This window comes from Nyctibius grandis, chromosome 10 (assembly GCF_013368605.1).
Source record: "Nyctibius grandis isolate bNycGra1 chromosome 10, bNycGra1.pri, whole genome shotgun sequence".
NCBI lineage: Eukaryota > Metazoa > Chordata > Aves > Nyctibiiformes > Nyctibiidae > Nyctibius > Nyctibius grandis.
In genome coordinates this window covers 7,566,213-7,585,758 of record NC_090667.1, presented here as the reverse complement: position 1 = coordinate 7,585,758, position 19,546 = coordinate 7,566,213, and the positions used below count along the sequence as shown (strand labels likewise).

Sequence of the window (19,546 nt, the reverse complement as noted above, 5' to 3'; positions counted from 1 at the left end):
AAAGACAGACCGACTTCCAATCGAGCACAAGGGTGACAACTTGCTCTTAGGCACCTCCTTCCCACACAGGGGCACAGTCCAGAAGCCTGGGAGCCGAAACTCCACGCAATGCTGGCTTCACTCAAGCCATCAAGGCTCACTCCCCCCCCCTCCTCAGCTCAGCAGGGAAGATGGGCTCATCCAATTCCCCAGAGAGCTGCTCTGAAGTGGACTAGCAATAGTCAAACCCTGCAGCTTGTTCCTGGCCCAGCTGCAATGATATGGCATGACACTAGGTGTCACTGACTTCCCTTGCCTGGCACCGCTTGGGGACGGGCCCCCAAAACCCTCAGTCCTTGGAGGGGGCCGAGGGGTGTTTGCAGGGGCCATCAGTGTGGTGCAGGCATTGTGTCTACTCACATCCACTCGGAAGTCCTCGAGGCGCTTGAACTTGCTGAGGTATTCTTGCAGTTTGCTGTTGATGTCCAGATTTTTGGCTTTGGAATATTTTAAGAAGGCCCAGAACTTTTCCAGCCCATAGAGCTGTCCTGGAGGGGGAAGAAAACCAAACCAGACATCAGCAGGACAAAAACCAAACCAGATGTCAGAACTCTTTCCTCCAGGCTTCCCCACTGCTCGCCCCATGGACCCTCCTGTTCCAGGATGAAGAACCTGGAGGGAAGTAACCTACATCAGTGCAGGGCAGCCCTCTTAACAGGGGATGTGCCCAGGCTCAGCTGACCTCGTGGTGACAAGGCTCAGCCACCGCACAGCCTTGAGAAATCCCAGAGGAACTGGTGCCACTACAGAAATGTTTTGGGAGAGATACAGCCTCCCATTGTCCCCCTCCATCCCCCCAGCAGTCTTCAGGCCGGTGGACATCCACTCAACCCTCCGCTGGGCTACATCACTGCCAACCCTAGGGGAGGCCAAAGGAGGCACCTACCAGCTTCATAATCCTTGATGGTCTCTTCTTGAAAGTCCTTAAATATGTCTGGCCGGAATTTCTTCTCCAGCCCGTAGCTGTAGTATCTGAAAAGGCACTCCAGACCGTACCTGGGAACAGAGCGGCACGTGGTGCTCAGACACTGGTGCACGCAGCACCCAGGCAGAGAGGCTCCTGAGGCAAGAGCACTGCTGCGTACCAGCAGCAGGAGGTGACCGAGGGCAGCCCCAGTCCTACCCTTCAAGCAAGGCAGAGATGCTGCCTTGTTTTGCCATGAACCCCGCAAAAGGCCGAACTCTTCTTCCCTCACTCCCCTCCCAGAACAGGCCGCTCTGCCGCTTCTCTCCTACCTGTATCCCTCCTTCCCGTCCTCCACAGCCAGTTGCTTGAACTCCTCATACATTTTCTTGTTGAAGTGATCTCGGAGGAAGAAGGACCAGAACCGGAAAAGTGTGTTCATCTCCTGGGACTGACCAATGCCCAGCCGTTTCCGCTCTGTTTCGGGAAGAGGGGATGATTACCAGGCAGATCCTCTCCCAGGAGCCAGCTCTGCACAGGGGCTGTACAGGAGGGCCCTGTGAGCACACCCAGCGTAGCGCCTGGTGCAGGCATCCCTACCGTTAAGGCAGCGCCGACGGTACTTGTGGTAGACGTGTTGCGTGAAGCCGTTCTCCTTGAGCAGCTCGTGCGAAGGATGCTGAAACTTGGGCAGGGACTGCGGGGTGCAGCCGTAGCTTCCGACAGCAGGAGTCCCCTCCGAGGGGCTGGAGCTGAGCATGAGAGACTCCCGTCAACCCCCTTCCTTGGCATCACCCAGCTGACAGTGGAGCGGGGTCAGGCTCTAGCCTGCAGCACTTGTCTGTTGGTCCCACTGACTCCCTGTGACTATCTGCTCTGGGTTTGGGGCCTGAGCCATGGGGCATCCTACTAGGAAGTGAATCAATGCTCCCAACCAAGTGTCATCTCCTTATTCCAAGGCCTCAGACTTTCCTCATCTCCTTCCAGGAGGGACAAGTTGGGTCTCAGTCCTTTCTGCAGCCACCTAACAGACCTCCCCTGCAAGACCAGATGCTGCCTTTCCCCTTCCTTCCCACCCTCGCTCCCTTTCCCATTTCTGGCCCATCTCCAGTACCTGATGGAGGCAGTTCGGGGCCTGTGCTCCCGAGAGTCCATCACCCAGCCCACGTGGCACTCCATCGGGGGGTTCGAACTGTGCCTTGTCTTCCTCTTCCGTGGAGTCTGCAAGACATGGTGCATCAGGGACGTGTCCCCTTCCTCCCCAGGCCCCAGTTCCCATTCCACACCCCAGCCCTGGTCCCACCTTGGCATCTATCGTCCTGCCCTCCTTCACCACCGGGTAGAACCGGGGTGTCTGTGTCGGGTCCTTCAGCTGAGGTGTGCGAGGGGTCCGGGGGGTCCTGGCGTTGCGGTAGTTGGGTGATTCTGGTACAGTTGTAGGCAAAGATCGGGCAATGGTTGAAGGCTCAGGGACTCCAAACAACTTATTAGCCAAAGCGTCTGTAGGTACTGCAGAGAGAAACCCCCCCACCCTGGGTCAAGCTGAGCTCTGAGCACAAGAGCATCAGTACAGCCAAGGGACACTCATCTGGCAGATGGGAAGCAGCAGGGGCAGGAATGCAGGGACACATCCCAGCCCTCCGAGACCAGCAGCTTCAAATCCAGCCTGGCCAGACAGCCCAAAACCTAGCAGCAGATCCAAGGACTGAGCTTCCAGGGATTCCACAAGGTACCTGCTTCCCAGGGGCTAACAGCGGTGACAAATCCCTATCCCCCAGGAAGAAGGACAGGGCAGCAAGCCCCACACACAGGCAAGTGAGGCCCATTGGGCAGCTGCCTTCCAGGTACCCCAAGAGGGTCCCAAAAGAAAAGTCACACCCAGGGAGCTACATCAAAGTCCGCCAAAGTTTCCTCACTCTACTGGGACACCCCTGCTTTTGGGTCTCCTCTTCTGGGGCCCCAAAACATTCAGCTGGGAGCAGAGCATTGCTTTGGGAAAGATACTCCCACACACCAGTGGCCCCAGTTCCTTCTCCCCAGATGCTACCAAATCTCCGAGGACATCTCACTAGGAGGAACAGGGACAAATTCAGTCCCACCCGCTCATGCCCCCTGTCTCTTACCTTGCTGGAACCTGGGGGGACCAGGAGGGACTTCCTGGTTTGGATCCACAGGGGGTTCTGGGGTCAGGGTGTCAAATTGCTCCCTGCTGATCATATTCACCTTCTTGAAGTTCTCCACTTCTTGCTGCATTGGAAGAGGAAGACGATGAAGCAACCAATTGCCCTCTTCTGCCCTCATCCCATCAACTCATTGTGACCACCGCTCTGCTTGTGCCACAGCCACAATGCTGGGCACCAACTGCACCCACGAGGCCTCAGTGCCCAGAGGGTGATGTGCTGCACGGAGGTAGAAGCGGAGATGCAGCAGACAGAAAACAAGGGCCTGCATGGGCCAGATCTCAGCCACTTGCTTCTCCCAAGCTTTTCAGGGATCTTACAAGGCAGCTCCACTAACCATCGCTTGCTTCTTTCAGGCTTTTACCCACCTCTGTCAGCGCCAGTGCAGCAAGGTTCAAGGCAAGCTTGGCCAGGACCCCATTGCCCCCACCACGTTCTTGCATCCCTAGAGCCTCCTCCCCGCATCCTCCCCGCCACACCGGCAGGGGGGCACAACCCTCCCCGTCCCTCTGTCACCTGCTCTCCCCACACCCCCAGCTTCTGCCACCTCGAAGAGCAGCACTGCTTCAGCAATGTGCCAGGTACCAGACATGGGAACACTGTGCCCAGCTGGTAGCTCCAAGGGACCACCCCACCTTGCAGCCAAAATAACTTCCATTGCTGAATGAGCCTAGGCAAGTCCCCAAGCTGGGACTCTAAAAATGTTTCAAAGCAGCAGATGGCCTTTCCATAAAAAGCCCAAGTCTATGCAAACTGGCAGCAAAGCTGAGAAGAGCACAGGCCAAGTGCAGCCCAGCCATCAATGAACCCGTCCCCAGTAAGTGCGGTCTCCAAGTGACAGTACCACAGAGCGCTGGGCACTACGGACAGTGCAGATACACGCGGTTCCCTCCATAGATCTGGCACTGCCTGCCAAGCTCCTGGCTGACAGCGGAGCAACAGACCCCATGTTTCCAGGTCACCTCGTTACCAGCACTTTGTTTACCTGGGGCAGCCTTACGTCACGTTACAGAGCCATGTTTATCCCCGACACAGCAGAGTGTGATGTCGGAAGCCAGGAATCCCGAGCTCTACAAGAGGACTAATCCTTGCTTAGCTCTGCCCCATGAGTGGGCTGTAACCTGCTGTACCGCCCTCTCTACCCCACCAAGGCAGCCAGGGTGCTGCACACGAAGCTCCCCATGAGGAGCCCTGCACCCACATGCACTCCTTTCCTTGGATCAGCTGCTCTCACCTTGATCTGTGAATACTCTGGCTCAAACTGCTCTGTCCACAGGTCCTGCTCGTAGTAGTACAGCCCATCGTTGATCACCTTGGCCAGTTCTGAGCTCATTTTAGCCCTGGATGTGTGGTTGCCAGTCCGGTCCCCGCCAGGATGCCGGCGCAGGTAAGGAGGCGTCTGCGTCACGATGAGGATCTTGTTCACATCACGATCGTCGATCTCGTAATCCGAATCTTCGTCTGACCAGTCAGTGAAAGTGTTCTTGCGGCCATCCATCTGCTCCATCTCTTCGTCAAAGAGGAAGTCTAGCTCCTCAGGTTCATCTTGGTCCTTCTGCTTCTGCTGCTGTGGTGTCTTTGACTCCTCTGGTTTCTACAGGTAGAGGGGTAAAGGGTGACACAGGGTAAAGACCACATAGAGGCACAAACCTACTGCTTGGAGGCACAACTACTGCACCGTGTTTCCTTACCACAGCCAGAAGCTGCCCATCTGGGGAGACAAACACCTATTCAGAGGGTCAGAGCCAGGGACACTAGGGCATCAGTCCCATGACCAACAGACCTTATTTGTTCCAAAACCTGCCTACTTATGATTCAAGTCACCATACAGGGTGACCCCCACCCATACAGTTCCTACATCACCACCTACCTTGGGTCTAGCTGGGGAGGGCCGAGGTCTCTTCTTCACTTCAATCCATGTCTCTGAATCCAGGTCTGGCAGACTTGCAGACAGGCCCTTGGGCATTGTCTTCAGGTTACTGACCTCCTCTGTTTTGGTGGGGACGGGGCTGGCAGGACGCGGGGAGCCAGGAGCAGACTCTGGAACCAACAAGAGCCACAGGGTGCTTTAGAGGGAGGGAGGGAGCCTGGGGGGTTGTGTACCTAAAGCACCCAACCAAAGAGGGAGTTATTTTGGCAGCATGGCACAGCTCGTGGGACTAACTGAGATCCAGTGGCCAAGATTTACCGGCACACTGCCCACAAAGTGCTGTAGGGGAAATAAAAAAAAGTCTCTGGTTAAGGCTGTGATGCCAGTGGTGGCCACAGAGCTCTGCAGGTGACAGTTTCCCAGATACACAGAGCCCTAAAGCAGGTGGTGACTCTGTCGCTCTCAGGGAAACCTTCCCAACACAGCCTGGAGCCAGTGGGAACAGATCTTCTCCTGCTAAAGCTAACTCTTATGACAGCACCAAGAAGATCCTCCACTTGGCATCTCAGGCCCAGCCCTGGGCTCCTGCCAGACCCCATGGGATGGGGTGACAAGAGCAAGGGGCAGCCCATGAAGGACAGCGGACCCTTCTCCAGCACTCAGTTGACAGCTCCATACCTGCTGCTCCATTTGTGCCCAATATCTCCTCACCCATTAAGGAAAGGTTGGGTTCACGAGTGTCCTCTGTTCTGTCCAGCAGTGGTAGAGTATTTCCAGGCACAGCCGACAGACTTCCAGCAGGACTGACCCTCCTTGAATCCCTTCAGGCCCCACAGAGGAAAAGCCACAGACTCTCCCATATTTCCCCATGAGGCAGCAGCACTCTGGGGGTCTGAGGACAGAGCCCATACCAGCTCCCACCACCAAGCAGAAAGCAAATGGCAGAGTCCTGCCCTGGGGAACACTCCTGACTCTCAGGGTCTCAGTCCCGCTGCAGTATCAACACTGCACCCCACACCTCCCTCCACATTCCCCCAGTGCTCACCTGTCTCTTTCTGGAAGCTTTGCCGGGGCACAAACTCAGGGCAGTTGATGAACTGTGAGAAGTCTGTTTGTGTGTAGTCTGCCATAGGAGGGCCAGGCAGAGCCCATTTTTCTGGCTGCTCTTTTCTCCTGATCTTCTCATCCACGATTTCCACCACCTTGCTGTCCTTCAGAGCCTGGCACCAAATGATAGCTGGTTAAATTAGGGCCCTGCCTCGGCACATTCAGTAGCTCAGCCCCAGCCCTTCCTCCCTAGGAGGACTGAGAGAAGGGAGCAAGTCAAGGACAAGGGAAGGCTCCACCTGCATCTCACCCACAGCCCATCTAGAAAACAGGCCTCAGACACAGGTAGCAAGAAGCAGAACAAGCAGCAAAGTTCATCCTTCCTTGCCCTCACCTTGATGATGAGGCTGATGTCGGTGGTCAGTGCCTGCACCCGGTGGAAGCTGGCGATCAGGGTGATGGGAAGGAAGCCGTCCGAGTCCATCTTGCGACGCAGGAAGAAGTCTCGCTCCAGGTTGTCCACGCTGAAGTAATATTCTCTGCATGAACAACACATCAGTGAGAGATGGCTCCAAACCACCTTCCTCTGGGCACCCCCGAGGAAATAATCCCCCCCCACATACATCTGCTACTGCAATGCTGAAGACAGAGAGCCTGGGGAGCCCAGACTTGGGCAAGCTGGTGCTGTAAGCTGCATGGCACAGAGATAACACACCTCAGCTCTAACCCTACCCACAGGACTAGCTACGCAGACTCCAGGGAGGGCACCTGTGAACATCCCACCAACACCCAACGCTCAGACAAGGAGAGGCCGTGCTTACATCTGCCGCTTGATGTAGTCTTTCAGCAGTTCCTGGTCCACGCTGTAGAGCTCAGCGCTGCTGATGTTGTCGAAGTAGTAAGTGATGTTGCTAGCGTACTTCTGGGTGCGGGAGCCATCTGAGCCCTCGAATTTCCGTGTACCCATACTGGTAGTCGAAGTGCCCTGTGGGACACCCAGTAAGGGTGAGCACAGAGCCCCTGGCATCTGCCAGACCAGGCTGCATTGCCAGATGGGGCCGGACTCCTGCACAAAGAGCACCCTCTGCACTGTTCCTGGGGCCCCCATGGCAGCCCACAATGAGGCATCACTGACCCACATCCTCATCCTCCTGCTCTCAGCCTACGCCACAGAAGGGATCCAGTGAAGCCTCAACACACGAAGCCAATGAGGAAAGGCCAGGAGCCCTCCTACCCAGGAGCAACCGGGCAGCCCAGGTGACACACGAAGGCCCTACACTGAAAGCATGTCAGCGTTGGCACAGACACTGCCCTGCCAAATGCCTGCAGATGCTCTTCCCATCCAAGCCAAAGACTCCTGCTTGGCTCTCAACATGACAAAGCCTACGCAGAGTATCGAAGCATGCTTCAACTCCTGCACGCAGGGGTACTGCAAGGGGCAGAAACGGGTGGAAGAGCTTGGCCTGAGTAGCGGAAAGACATGTGCCTTTATTAAAATACTAATAAGAATAATTTGCTTTTGTTCAAAGCAGCTCAACTTACCAGCCAGGATGACCTGCTACAGTATTTCCTACAGCCCTCTGCCCTCCCCAGCCTGCCTGGGAGCCCCAGGTGTCACAAAACACGCAGAGGCCCTGCACACCTCGGCACATGTCCCGTTCTCTCCCTACTGTCACAAGACCACACATACAATGATCACCTCCTCGGCCCCGGCCTCGGCCCCTGCCGCGGCCCCGGCCTCGGCCCCGGAAGGCCCCTCGCACGGCTCCTCCCTCGCTCTTCACGCTGGAGGTTTCATCGTGGTCCTGCCAGCTGCGCTCGTGCTTGTTGTCCGGGTGCCAGCCTGCAGCAGATGGGGAAAGAGAGGCAGGAGCGTTACAGGATGAAAGCACGTCCCTGGAGCAAGCCCACTGCACCCGGAGCCCTTTGAACACTGGGAGCATCCCCGCCACCCCACGCCATGCTGAGGCATCAGAGCTTGCTCTGCCCCACAGCCAGGGCAGGGAGAGCAGGTCCCCAGCCTGAGCCCCCACCTTTCAGCTCGCCGCGGTTGTTGGAGGGGTGCCTGTGCTGCTCGTTTTGCCGGTTGTTCCGAGAGGCCGTTTTGTCCCTAGGCACCTCTGACTTCATGTCTATCTGCAAAGGGACCCACTTGTGTTTTGTTGCCTGCAAAAGGACAGGGTTTGGGGTGTGACACAGGTTCAGAGAGCGTCTGCTTCTCTCTCCCGCTGCCCCTTCTTGCCACACAGGCCCCCAACATATGGAGGGGAGAAAGCAGGGCGGCCTTCTGGACCAATCCTGTCCTCAAACATTCCTCCAGGACTCACTGGACGCAGAAAGGCTCCAACCAGGACTCTCAGGCACGGAGGAACACGACACAAAACTCCCCTGTTGCTTCACAGCACTTGTCCTTCCTCTGCCCCTTTCTGCCTGCCAAGGCTCAGGCCAGAGCGAGCCCAGGTGTCAGCCATGGCTGATGCAACCCACAGTCATGGGCTCTTCTGTGTCACCACAAAGCGCACTTGAGAGGGCAGACTACTGCCACGCTCCCCAGACACACAAGTGACCCTACCTGTGCCCTGCTCCACCTGCTCCCACCAAAATGACACTGTGCCCCCTTGAACCCTGCAAACACCTTTTCCCCACAGCTGTCCTCGCACTGGGACCACGTCCTGCAGCAAGGCCCCCAGAGATAGCAGTGGATGCTTCCACCTGGCTGTGGGTCGCAGAGGGGGAGACAGACTGAGCCCAGGGAATTGTCCCCACCAGGTCCTGCCTTACCTTTCTTTTTCTGGGCTGACTTCTGGTTGTCATCGTCACCATTCTTCTCCTCCCCAGACTCATCCGATTTGGTTTTCAGGCTCTCTTTGCCATCGCTCCCATCCCCTTTCTCCTGCTCTTTCATGTCTTTCTTGACAGGCAGTTTCCGGAGGGATGGTGCTTTGTGCGGCTGCTGGAGACACACCAGTGCAGGAAAGATGTAAAAAGTGGAAGAAATTAAAAGCTGGACGAAGACCCCAGCTGCCCCGGCAGGAACAGGAGGACTGTGCCCTAGGCTGGAAGCATCCCTGCTCTGTGCCTCCCAGAGCTGTCCTGTTCCTGGGGAAAGGCTTATGTCTGAGCAGGGCAAGGGGCTCTACAGATGCTGGGAAGTGCTCGAGCTGAGACACAAGCCCCAGGCACAGAAGTTACCGAGATGGACTGCCAGGGAGGCCTGGTGCTCCTGGGTGGGGGTGTCCTACAACGGACCGGACTGTCCCAATGGCAAAAGGGTGAGTGACCCGCATGCCCTGACAGAGAGCCAGGAGCTGGCAAAGCAGCCTCCAGAAATAGAAAGGTTTCAACGACACCCGTTGCAATGGGCAGCAGGAGAGGAAGGCCATGCCCCTCGGGCACACAGGCCCTTTCTCATGCATTTTCAGTTTCTCCTGGGGAAGTCTTGGCTTTTGCCCAGGCCCCTTCTTGCACGGAGCAGCCCTGAGGAGAGCAGGTCTGGGAGCTGCCCTACCTGCTTCACCCAGCCTAGGGGCTCAGACTGGGCTCCAGGCTCCCAGAATAGCACCAAGGGAGGGAGCCTGATGTGCGGGGCAGCCCTAAAAGGAAATCCCCTGCACACTATTCCTGGCTGCCTCCGCGCTGACACTCAGGACCCCAAATGGCCTGGCTCAGCCAGCGCTGCCAGCACTGCAGAGGCACAGGGAGGTCTGCAAGGGCCTTATCCCGCTCACCGAAGCGATTGTATTCTCACCTGGACACTCTTGTGGGCTATTTCTCCAGGTGTTGGCCAATTTGTGGCATCACCAAAGTCACCAACCTTGTATTCAAAGAGAAGGGTCTCATTAGCACAAAAGCTGCAGGTGCCATTCCCTGCATCAGCAGCCAGAAGCTCTTCCAGCCACACTGTCACAGCCACCACCCACCAGTGTCCTGTCCTCCTGGGGGAGGTTGGGGGTGACACCCAAACTGCACATACACAGCCCCTCTCCCCACCCAAGCAGGGCCTCCAAATTAATCCCAAATAACTGCAGACAAGTTTAAGTCTATCAGTGATTCTAACGAAGCTGTCACCAGCTCCGTCAGCTACCAGCCGCTCAGCTCCCACCAAACATTTTGCCCCAGCAGCAGCATTTGGCACCAAGTTGCTCAGGGTAACTCACTCATCACAGGCACCATCCCTTGGACAGGGAAATCACACAGCTTTCAGCACCCTAAATCCACCTGCAGCAGCTACATCCCATCAGAGAAGCTGCCCCCATGCAGCGGCAGGTCACAGCCAGGCTTGGTTTCATTTAAGTGCCCAACTGCAACCAAGTGCTGGCAACAACAATGCAAGGGATTGTGTAGTAGAACTGGTGGGAAAATCCAAGCAGGTATCTGATGGTGATGGGAGCTTCCTCCTTCCAGACACCCCATGACCACATGAGGAACTGCCAGTCACTTCTCTGAGTAAGTGACCCGGCCACTACCATCATTTCTACCTCTTCCAAGTTTCAGAGAGGACCTGCAGGACAGAGAGGAAAGGTGCCAAACAGCTGCCCAGGTACATGATGAATCATGGCTGGGCACTGAGTTTAAGATTATCTGGGCACAGACACTCCTCCTCACCCTTGTGGGTTATTATTTCTAAATTAATTTGGCGTCACTGAGGCCCCCAGGAGATCACATCTCTACATTCAGGTGCCATGCTCCTCTACCCAGGAGACAGGTTTCATAGGAAAACCACTTCCAGGGCAGGGCCATGCCCATTTCACAGACAGGAGCATCTACCATTCCCAGGGCCCTCCTCTCCCTGAGATGGAACAGATAAGGAAAGTCCTATCAAGTTTCAGATGCGTCTTCACTGGCTGCTGGGAGCCAACACCAACAGCTCGTGTCCCTAGCTGTGCCCCAGCTGCATGCAACATCCTCAGAAGCAACTGTCCCTCCATCACATGTTGATCCCCTGGAACAGACTGCCCTGGTTCCTCCAAAGGAGTCTCTTTGTTTGAAATCAATTACCCTGGCTCTCCATGTGCCAGTAAAGAACAGACTGCACAAGGAAGAAAGGACCTGCGGACACACCACTATCACACCACCACCCTTCTGCACTGCAGAGCAGGGCACTGGCTAAAGCCCCCAAGGGACTTGGGGTGTCCTTGGGGTGGGGGGAGAGGCTTTCCACATCCAGCACTGCACTCCAAGTGCCTCCCTGAGAGAGGGGTGGTCAGAAGGTCGCCCCTAGCCTAGCTGGGCAGAAAACCAGCCCAGGAAGCATGCAAGACCACTAAAACGCTGAAGAGGAGATGGAGAATCAAGATGTTCTCCTCCACACTCTCACAAGTGGGCCAGGCCAGCACATCAAACCCCTCCACAAGCAGGCTGGCGAGGAGGCCATCTGCTCACCGGACCCTCAAGATGCTCATGCAGTGCTGACAACTGCACCAGAAGCTGGAGGCCAGCGAGGGGGGCAGCAGGCACAGCCTTACCTTGCTTCCTTTCCGCTGTCTCGGGTTGGCAGCCCTCACCACTTTTGCAGGAGTTGTATGTTCTGCAAGAGGAGGAGAACAAAACTGTTAAAACACAGCTGAGGGTTTTGGAAGTGTTAGCTCTGGAGGGAAGCAGGTGGGAAGCGAGCCAGCTCCCCCTTCAGCAAAGGAGGGCTGAGACAAAAAGGTGAACAGAAAACAGAGCCAGCTCCTGACCTGGGTCTCAGAAGGGCCCCATCCAGATCAGAAGACTCCTGATCAATCCAGGTGGCCAAGAAATGGACCTTTAACCCATCCTGCTGCAGGAAGGCACTCCCTGACTTAGCTCAGCCCTCTGCACTTGGCCTTGCCAGCCAGGGAGGAGGGGTGGCGAGGAGTTCAGTTCGCTCTGTAAAGCGCCACGCTAAACTTGACCTGCTGTTATGCACTGCAAAACAAACATGCCCTTGAACAGGCAAGGCCCGTCACTGCGCCAGTGTGGCTGGCCCTCCCCAGGGAGCAGAGGAGGGCTCTGATGGATGGATGTGCGAGTCTGCGGCACACGGGCGGTGCTTGTCTCGTGCTTTGATCTCCAGTGCATCCCAGCACGGGGCAGCGAGTTCACAAGAGGGAACATACAGAGAGAAGGAGCCAGATCTGGGAAGCGCCTAAATCCTGCTATAGCCAGAAGTAGTTAGGCACTTGAATGCCTCTGCGGTGTTCTAAGGTATCAGGGTGCAACTATTGGGGTTCACACCACAATGGACCTCACAGAAGACCTGCAGCAAGTCAAGACCTCAGCCCCACCATGACCCATCTTGGCTCCTGCTCACACACCACCTCCTTACAAGCAGAAAAAGAAATCTGATTTGTTTTCTCCCTCCCAGGTTTGGCTGCAAGGTCTCTGGATTAGGGCATGAACAGAGTCCAGCAGAGCAGCACGCTGCTGCCTAACACAAACCAGCCCCACGAGGACCATGTAAGAGGGTCTCCTCCCTGGCAGCGGTGCTCAGCAGGGAAGGGAGAGGAGAGGAGAGCCTGCCGGCCCCTGCCTCGAGGGGCAGCCCGTGCCACGCACCCCGCAGGAGCGAGCATTTCTGCTGACTCCACTGGCTTTGTTTGAAAGAAAAGCAGACCAGACTGGGGTGGGGGGCGAGGGTGGGAAGGAGGTAAAGAGAAGAGCCCCGAGGAATGGCAGGGGCTATCTGGGGACACCCCGGGAAATACCCTGAATAGCCTACCCAGCTCCACTCAAAGCTGGCTTTGATCTCCTGCGTAAGGCAGGACAACTTCGCCTTCATGATCAAACCTGGTCCCCGTCCCAGCCTCGAAACCTGTGATTCAGCCTGCCGGCCCAGCCTTGCTCAGAGCTGGAGGCTTCGAAGTGTCAGTAAGGCAGAGTCAGACATGGCAGGACGGAGCCACGTGTGCTCCCCTTCCCCAGTTCCCTTCCCTAAGACTCCTGTGCCGGGATTTCACCCCTTGGAGAGCCCAAGCTCTCAGCTAGGTCCCTGACTCCCCCCCTTCGCCTCCAGGACCTCCTCAGCCCACCCGCACTGCCTCCCCCCATGAGCAGGAGCAGTCCCACATGCCCCTCATTTATTCCATGTGCACCTCATTGAGAATCCTGTCTCCACAGCACAGAGCTTGCCACAAGGCTTTTAAACCTTCCTGCTAGAGTAGGAAGAGCGAGTGCTTTCAAAACAGCCCCTAAAATCCTCCACTCAACGCCCACAGATGTCACCAACTAAATATAGCTTCAAAAGGCACCAAGTGCTACAGCACAAAGCAGCAGCCAGCCCGGTTTTCCACAGGTACGGAGGACCCCTGCCTGCTCCAACAGCACCGACGTGCCTGGCACCGCAGGAAAAAAATAACTGAACTTGCTCTGCAGCCTAATGAGGCACCAATCTCTCTGGCTGGGGGAGAGCCAAGCATCTCACCCGGGTGCCTGCTCCCACCGCACTGCAATGGCCTCCAGCCCTTTCCTCCTGCTGCTTCAGCTCAGGAGCCTCGCGGCCATAGATGTTCCTGTGCTTTTTTGGGGACCAGTCAAAGAGAGGCCCCCTCACACCTGTAGTGAAAGAGGACGTAGGGGCACAGGCTGCAGGAGTGTGTGCCACGGGCCTCATCGTCTTTGCAGGGGAGGGAGGAGATTGTTTGAAACAAGTTCTGCTGCTTTCCTTATCTGCAAGATAGGAACAGGGATCCCTTATCTAGCTGAGGTGCTGAGAAGACTAATTAGCATTTGCAGAGCGCTGCAGAAGGCAAAACACAAAGCAAAGCAACGCTGCAGCCTGGCAGGGAGGCTGCTTCAGGGAGCGCAGCCAGGCCAGCCCCGCCGCAGGCGGCTCTCGCCAGCATGGATGGAGTCCGAGATCTGCAAGTCATGGTGGAGACTGCTGGGAGCAAGGCAGGAGGCCGAGGGGGTGTGACTGTGCGAGCAGACAGACAGACCGACCCACCATCCGCAGAGCCAAGAGCCACGCCAGCAGAACCTGTGCCCGCCTGGCACCCTCCAGGGCACGCCAGCCTAGCTAAGGGCCCCAGCTCCAACCCACCAGGGATTCTGTAGTCAAGCTCCTGGACATCCAAACCCAAACTGCTCTTCATGCTCCCGTGCAGAGACTCTAGCAAACCAAAGTGTTTGAAAAACCAAACCCAACCCACTCAAAACACATTTAGGCTAATTCAAGTGCTCAGGCTTCAGCAGAAAACCTTCCTAGAAGGACAGCAACAGATCTGGCGGTGCACAGCTGGAAAGATCCCCTTGCCAAACCCCACTGCAGGAAAACCCCACTGCCCTTCGTCACTGCATCAACCTGGGAAACGGGGAGCAAGAGTGCGTTGCTCAGCCCCACGCAGGAGTGCAGGACAAGCAGTGCTAGCGAGGGATCGATAGCTGAGCCCTTAAAAGCTGCTGACACGTCTCAGACCTCCCAGCATTTCACAAACCTCCTTTTGCATTTATCTGGGGGCATAAGTAATTTTCAGTCGCACTAGCACCCCCACCACCCCCCTCCAAAAGCAACCCAGGGCCCCTCCGTGCAAGGGGACAGACCAAACAGCTGCAGTGGGAGCTGCTTTAGTGGTGTGAGACCGGCAAGGGGACAGCGGGCAGGGGAGGGAGGAGCGGCTGTGCCTGCGGTCACAGAGCAGATGCTGGCGCAGCCAGGAACAGAAAGCAGGTCTCGAGTTTTGATCTGCTGCCTGCAGCCAGGACCAGATCGTTTACCCATGGGGCTGCCCAGCCAAGAGGGGTTATTTCTTAACAACTGAGGGGACACGGCACAGGTGGGAGCACCACGGCCCGATGCCACCATTGCAAACCCCTCCCACAGCCCAGGCACAGCCAAAGCGTTCGTCGGCCTTTGGCGCTCGCTCCCCGACACACCCGGCGAGCACCGAGAGCCGCAAGGCTGTGCAGACACCTCGCGCTCTCCTCCCATGAGGCCGTGCAGACACCTCGTGCCCTCCTGCGGCACAGCAGCCCTCGAGGCAGGAAGCTCACGGGGTGTCCAGGGGAGCAAATGCCTCGTACCTGGAGGTACTGAAAGGAGCCGGCCTGGCCCCGAGCCACTCCAGCCCACAGCCTGGCACCTCGGAGAAACCGCTGATGAAGGCGGTTTTGAAGCCAAGAGCCCGGACTTTGCGCTGGAGAGGCCGAGACAGGGGCGCATGCTCCGTGTCACAGGTCCTGCCAGGGCTCGAAGAGCCAAACTGGTATCCCCAGTTTCCCTGGAGCCCTGGCAGGAGCCCGAGGGTGCTGACCAGGCAGGAGAGTCGGCCATGCGCCCAGCGGGATCCACTTCACCACTTGACAGCCTCCAAACAATCCTCTCTCCTCCCCAGACTCCACGGGACGGTGCTGGTGCACGTGAGGACCGCAGCCCATACCTAGTGCTAGGGGACAGCCGTGCCAGCAACGCTGCTTTGAGGTCTCCAGGTGAGAAAGAGCAAGTGCAGCTCAGTCAAGAGTGAGCTTCACTGCTGCCCTGCGCAGCCTGGGGGTCTGGGCAGCTTCCAAGGGGGGGGGGGATTGGGCCCCAGCCAAAATGATGCAGCACGGAAAAGGTATTGCATTAACCTCCTGAGAAACCAACAGGCGCCCAGGTGTGAGAACTTCTGAGAAGAGTAAAGACAGAAACCATTAGACCGCTTACACCTAAAAGAACTAGTACTCACTCACATTATTTCTATACACACACTCACTGCCCATTCACAGAAGATGAGCCTGAGGACTAGCTGTTTCCCCTGGAGACAGCCAGCTCCTTCAGAGTCTCCAGGAGGGCAGGAGAGTCCCTCCCGGGGTATGACACACAGGACAGACGTGCTGGGACAGCACCGACCTGCGAGGCAGTTCCTGTAAAACAGAGGAACCCAGCAGGCAGGCAGCCACAGCCAAGCCTGCCAGGACCCTTCTGTGGGCACCAGGATCCCCTTGCTGGTGCCAAAGGAGACCTGGGGAGAGAACAGAGAAGAGCTGCGCATGGGTTCATGAAGGTGTGTGTCCACCTTACCGACGTGAGAAACTCGTGCCCCAACCCTGTCCCTGTCCTTCCTCCACACTTCAAGCAAGCTCTCCCCCAGAGCAGCCTGATCCACACAGCAGCAGGGGCAAGACATTGATCTGGAGACCCTCCTGTGGCACCCATCGCTGCCCAAGCCTGCCCAAGCCATCAGAGAACACAGCCGGTGAACTTCATGCCACCACTACCACCCCTTCTCCAGAGATGTTCGCAGGATCAGTCCTGCAGGCCAGATGTGACCTACAAGCCAAAAACAGCCCTCCCCCTCCCACCGGCAGCCCGCGCTGAAGGTTTTTCTTGTTGAGAGCCTGTCCCACGGAGGGACCCCCTGAAGTTACAGGCAGAGAAGCCTTGTGGGACAGGCAAACCTCTACCCACCTCCCATGGCTGCTGCACAGATTTCTTCATCAGCAAGACAGCAGCAGCGGGCAACACACCCTTACTGTAAAGGTGCTGGGAAGCACAGGAGACAGGAGCAATTTGGTAGCACCCCTCTGTGCAGAGAGGGGTGCAGATACCCCCACAGACCAAGTAGCAGCTTCTACCTCTGCCTGCCTCCCAAGGAGCTGCTCCCAGCTCTGACCTCAGCCACGTGTCAGAGCTAATGCCTGACTGAGATGGGCAACACTTGCCTCCGCAGCTCCTGTACGAGCAGAAGAGCCTGGGATTTACAGCACTGGCTGCCTGTCACGCTCACATTTTGCTGAAGACATCACAAGGTACACAAAACAGTAAAGTTCAGGGCAAACTGGGCACACAGACTGCACCTCCTCTAGGTTTGCAACATTGTACATCTCTATGTCCTGCTAAATCGCAGCTGTAGCCAGAGAAGCAAGCATGGAGGGGGAAATCAAGGGAGCACTGGGATGGAGTTCTCCAACAGCCTTAAATGAGATGCTATCGCAAGGACATCCTCCCAACATAAAGGAGTCGGTGTCTCCACTGCAGGAGCTCCCCCCACTCGCTCCTGGGGACTGTGGAGTACCACAGCTGGCCCCACCGCTTGCAGCATGCGGTCTCACAGCTCCCAGCACAGCTAAGAGGGATATTTGCAATATGTGCAAGAAAAACTGCTGTAGAATGGGCAAGGTCAGGACGAAGCAGAAGACCCGATCCTTAAGCTGCATGGCTGAGCAGGATCCGGGCTTGTAAAGCATGTGGGAAGCCTGTTCAGCAGGAGCAAGAGACAAGCTGCAGGCACCATGGCTCAAAGCCTTCCAAGCAATCTTCTGCAGCTCCTCAGCAGACAGCTCCACCTCACAAGCCCTACTGTAACAGCAGAGGAAGCAGGGAGCTGCCTACACCGCAATGTACGCTCTGCAACTGCTGCAAAGATCACTCGCTAAAAATAACTTCAAAAAGGGCATCTGACAGCTCCACTGAGAGCATGAGAACACTCCCACCTGGGTGTCCTCGGCAGGCTCCCACAGCTCGGGAGTGTGCCCTGGAAAAGTGCAGGGAGAGAGGCTGGGGGTAGAGGCAGGTTCAGTACAGCGTGGCGGGGCAGTGCCGTCACGGGCTGGCAGTGTGGGCACCCGAGTTACATTCCCAGCTCTGCAAGCCCTCACATCCTCACCTGATACTCCCAAGACAGCCCTGGAGCAGGGGGAGGTATCGCAGAGCCTGTGTCTCTGCCGACAGCACCCTGCAGGCAGCGCAGACCTGCACGGGGACCTTCCGAGCACGCAGGGGCACCAGGTGTAACACCGCCCTGGTCACAGGGAGCTTACAAACACTACTGCTTTCTAAACACACTTAGCCATTACAAGCTCTGCACACACAAGTTATCTGCAGGGTCTGACTTTTATTTCCAGGGCAGATGAGGGGCAGGAAGTTTCTGGGCTTACCAAAGACACATAACCCCCCTTCCCATAGCCGCCCAGCCCAAGACAAAGACCCTTCCACTTGTGGCCAAGCTACAAGCAGGAGCGGGTTAAGAAATGCTGATGGGCATTTCTAACGTTAACAGCAAGAGCCAGGGCACCATGGAGTCTTCCTGGCACAGACGGCTACTATTAAAGGCAGCAAATTAACTCTCTCAAGGGCGAGTGACATCTTTCCACCGCCTTTCCAAGCAACGCTCTTCCCCAAGGAGGATTTCTAGGAAACTTCTGACACACGATCCACGCTCATGCACCGCCCTGATCCCCGAGATGCCAGGCTCAAGCAGAAACAAGATGGCACAGGAACTCCCCCAATTTTCTAAGGAAAACCAAGCCCTAAACTAAGGGGTCTCTGCTGGGAAAGCCAGTGGTTCCCAGACCCCAGGAAGCATCACACTGGGGGTGCAGGCAAGGTCACCGGGCTGACTGGACTCCAGAAACTGTCAAAACCAGGGAGTTGGGCTGGCTCAGGCCCCCCCAGTTGCTGAGCTCCAGGGCAAACGCCACGTCAGTCTGTCATGGCCGGGCTGGGGCCCCTGAGAAAAGGCAGGAGTTGGTCCAGCTGCCGCTCAGGGCAGCGAGGTGCAGCAAGGACACCTTAGCGCTGGGAGAGGAGGAGCCCAAGGATGGCTGCAGGGGCCCAGGGCATGCAGGCGGGCCAAATCGTGGAGGAGCCAGAGGGTCAGGCTCTCCTCCAAGCCAGCTTGGAGACCAGCTGATTGTTCATGACCTAAAAAAATCAGTGACAGGGGAGAAGGAGGGGGGACATGAGTGGGAACTACAGGAGAACAAGGACAGACACACAAGGCATGACAGGACTCACAACTCTTTATAAAACACAGCAAAAAAAAAAAGAAACCAAAACCCAACCCACTCACCTTTCGGAGCAACTGGTTTGCAAATTAAAGGGGGGTATTCACCCTCTGGGAGGGACCAGGAGCAGTCTGCTCCGCTCCTGCACCGCTCTGCCTGTTCTGCCAGGCTCTAATGAAAAGCTAGTTAACAGTTAATTATTACCCATTCAGACACACGATCCCCTACTCTGACCGACTGCCGGCTGGGAGGGATAAGACAGTCACGTGATGCAAAAATCCCGGCCTTATGAAAGCACGGGCAACTATATTTAGTTGGAAAAACGATGACCTAGCGAGCCCGCCCCTCCCTGGCCCCCCCTTGGTGGAGCCGACCTGCCGCCTCCCGAGATCCTACCTCCAGGTACCCAGGCAGTCCCTCATCCAGCCAGCTGTAACACCGAGATGGGGACGCCCGGCACGGGAGCACGCCTGGTGTGCACACAGGGGCTGGCCCCCCCAGGACAGCCTGGGCTGGGGGACCTTCCCTCCCCATCCTCGGCACTGCGCAGCGGGTCACCTTGTCAGCAGTGAAAGCTGATAAGCACCAAGAGCAACAAAACAGGGCCCAGCCCAAGGTCCTGGACCTTATCTTGAAAGCAGGAGGCACACTGGGAACGTGACCAGCGTGACCAGCGCAGGGGCGGTATTCGGCAGCGATGCTCTGGCCGCCGGCCTCTGCTCGCCCGGGGCTGGTGATGCTCAGAGCTGGCGACAGGAGTTTGCCTTGCCTGGCTCAGCCCACCCCTCTCTGCGCAGGGCGGCTGGGTGAACAACACAGACACTGCTGCGCCGAGAA

General features: G+C 56.9%; 1 protein-coding gene across 1 annotated transcript in view; it reads right to left on the bottom strand.

Moving 5' to 3' along the window:
- LARP1 (La ribonucleoprotein 1, translational regulator) overlaps window positions 1–19,546 on the bottom strand; it is a 46,731-nt gene that overhangs the window by 5,868 nt on the left and 21,317 nt on the right. Inside the window, 18 exon segments of the mRNA XM_068408515.1 lie at window positions 400–527; window positions 926–1,035; window positions 1,276–1,420; window positions 1,544–1,695; window positions 2,058–2,164; window positions 2,247–2,452; window positions 3,067–3,190; window positions 4,358–4,717; window positions 4,994–5,163; window positions 6,039–6,213; window positions 6,435–6,579; window positions 6,862–6,998; window positions 7,000–7,025; window positions 7,740–7,883; window positions 8,074–8,206; window positions 8,817–8,993; window positions 9,789–9,854; window positions 11,506–11,567. Of these exon segments, the coding sequence (XP_068264616.1) occupies window positions 400–527; window positions 926–1,035; window positions 1,276–1,420; window positions 1,544–1,695; window positions 2,058–2,164; window positions 2,247–2,452; window positions 3,067–3,190; window positions 4,358–4,717; window positions 4,994–5,163; window positions 6,039–6,213; window positions 6,435–6,579; window positions 6,862–6,998; window positions 7,000–7,025; window positions 7,740–7,883; window positions 8,074–8,206; window positions 8,817–8,993; window positions 9,789–9,854; window positions 11,506–11,567 (2,567 nt within the window).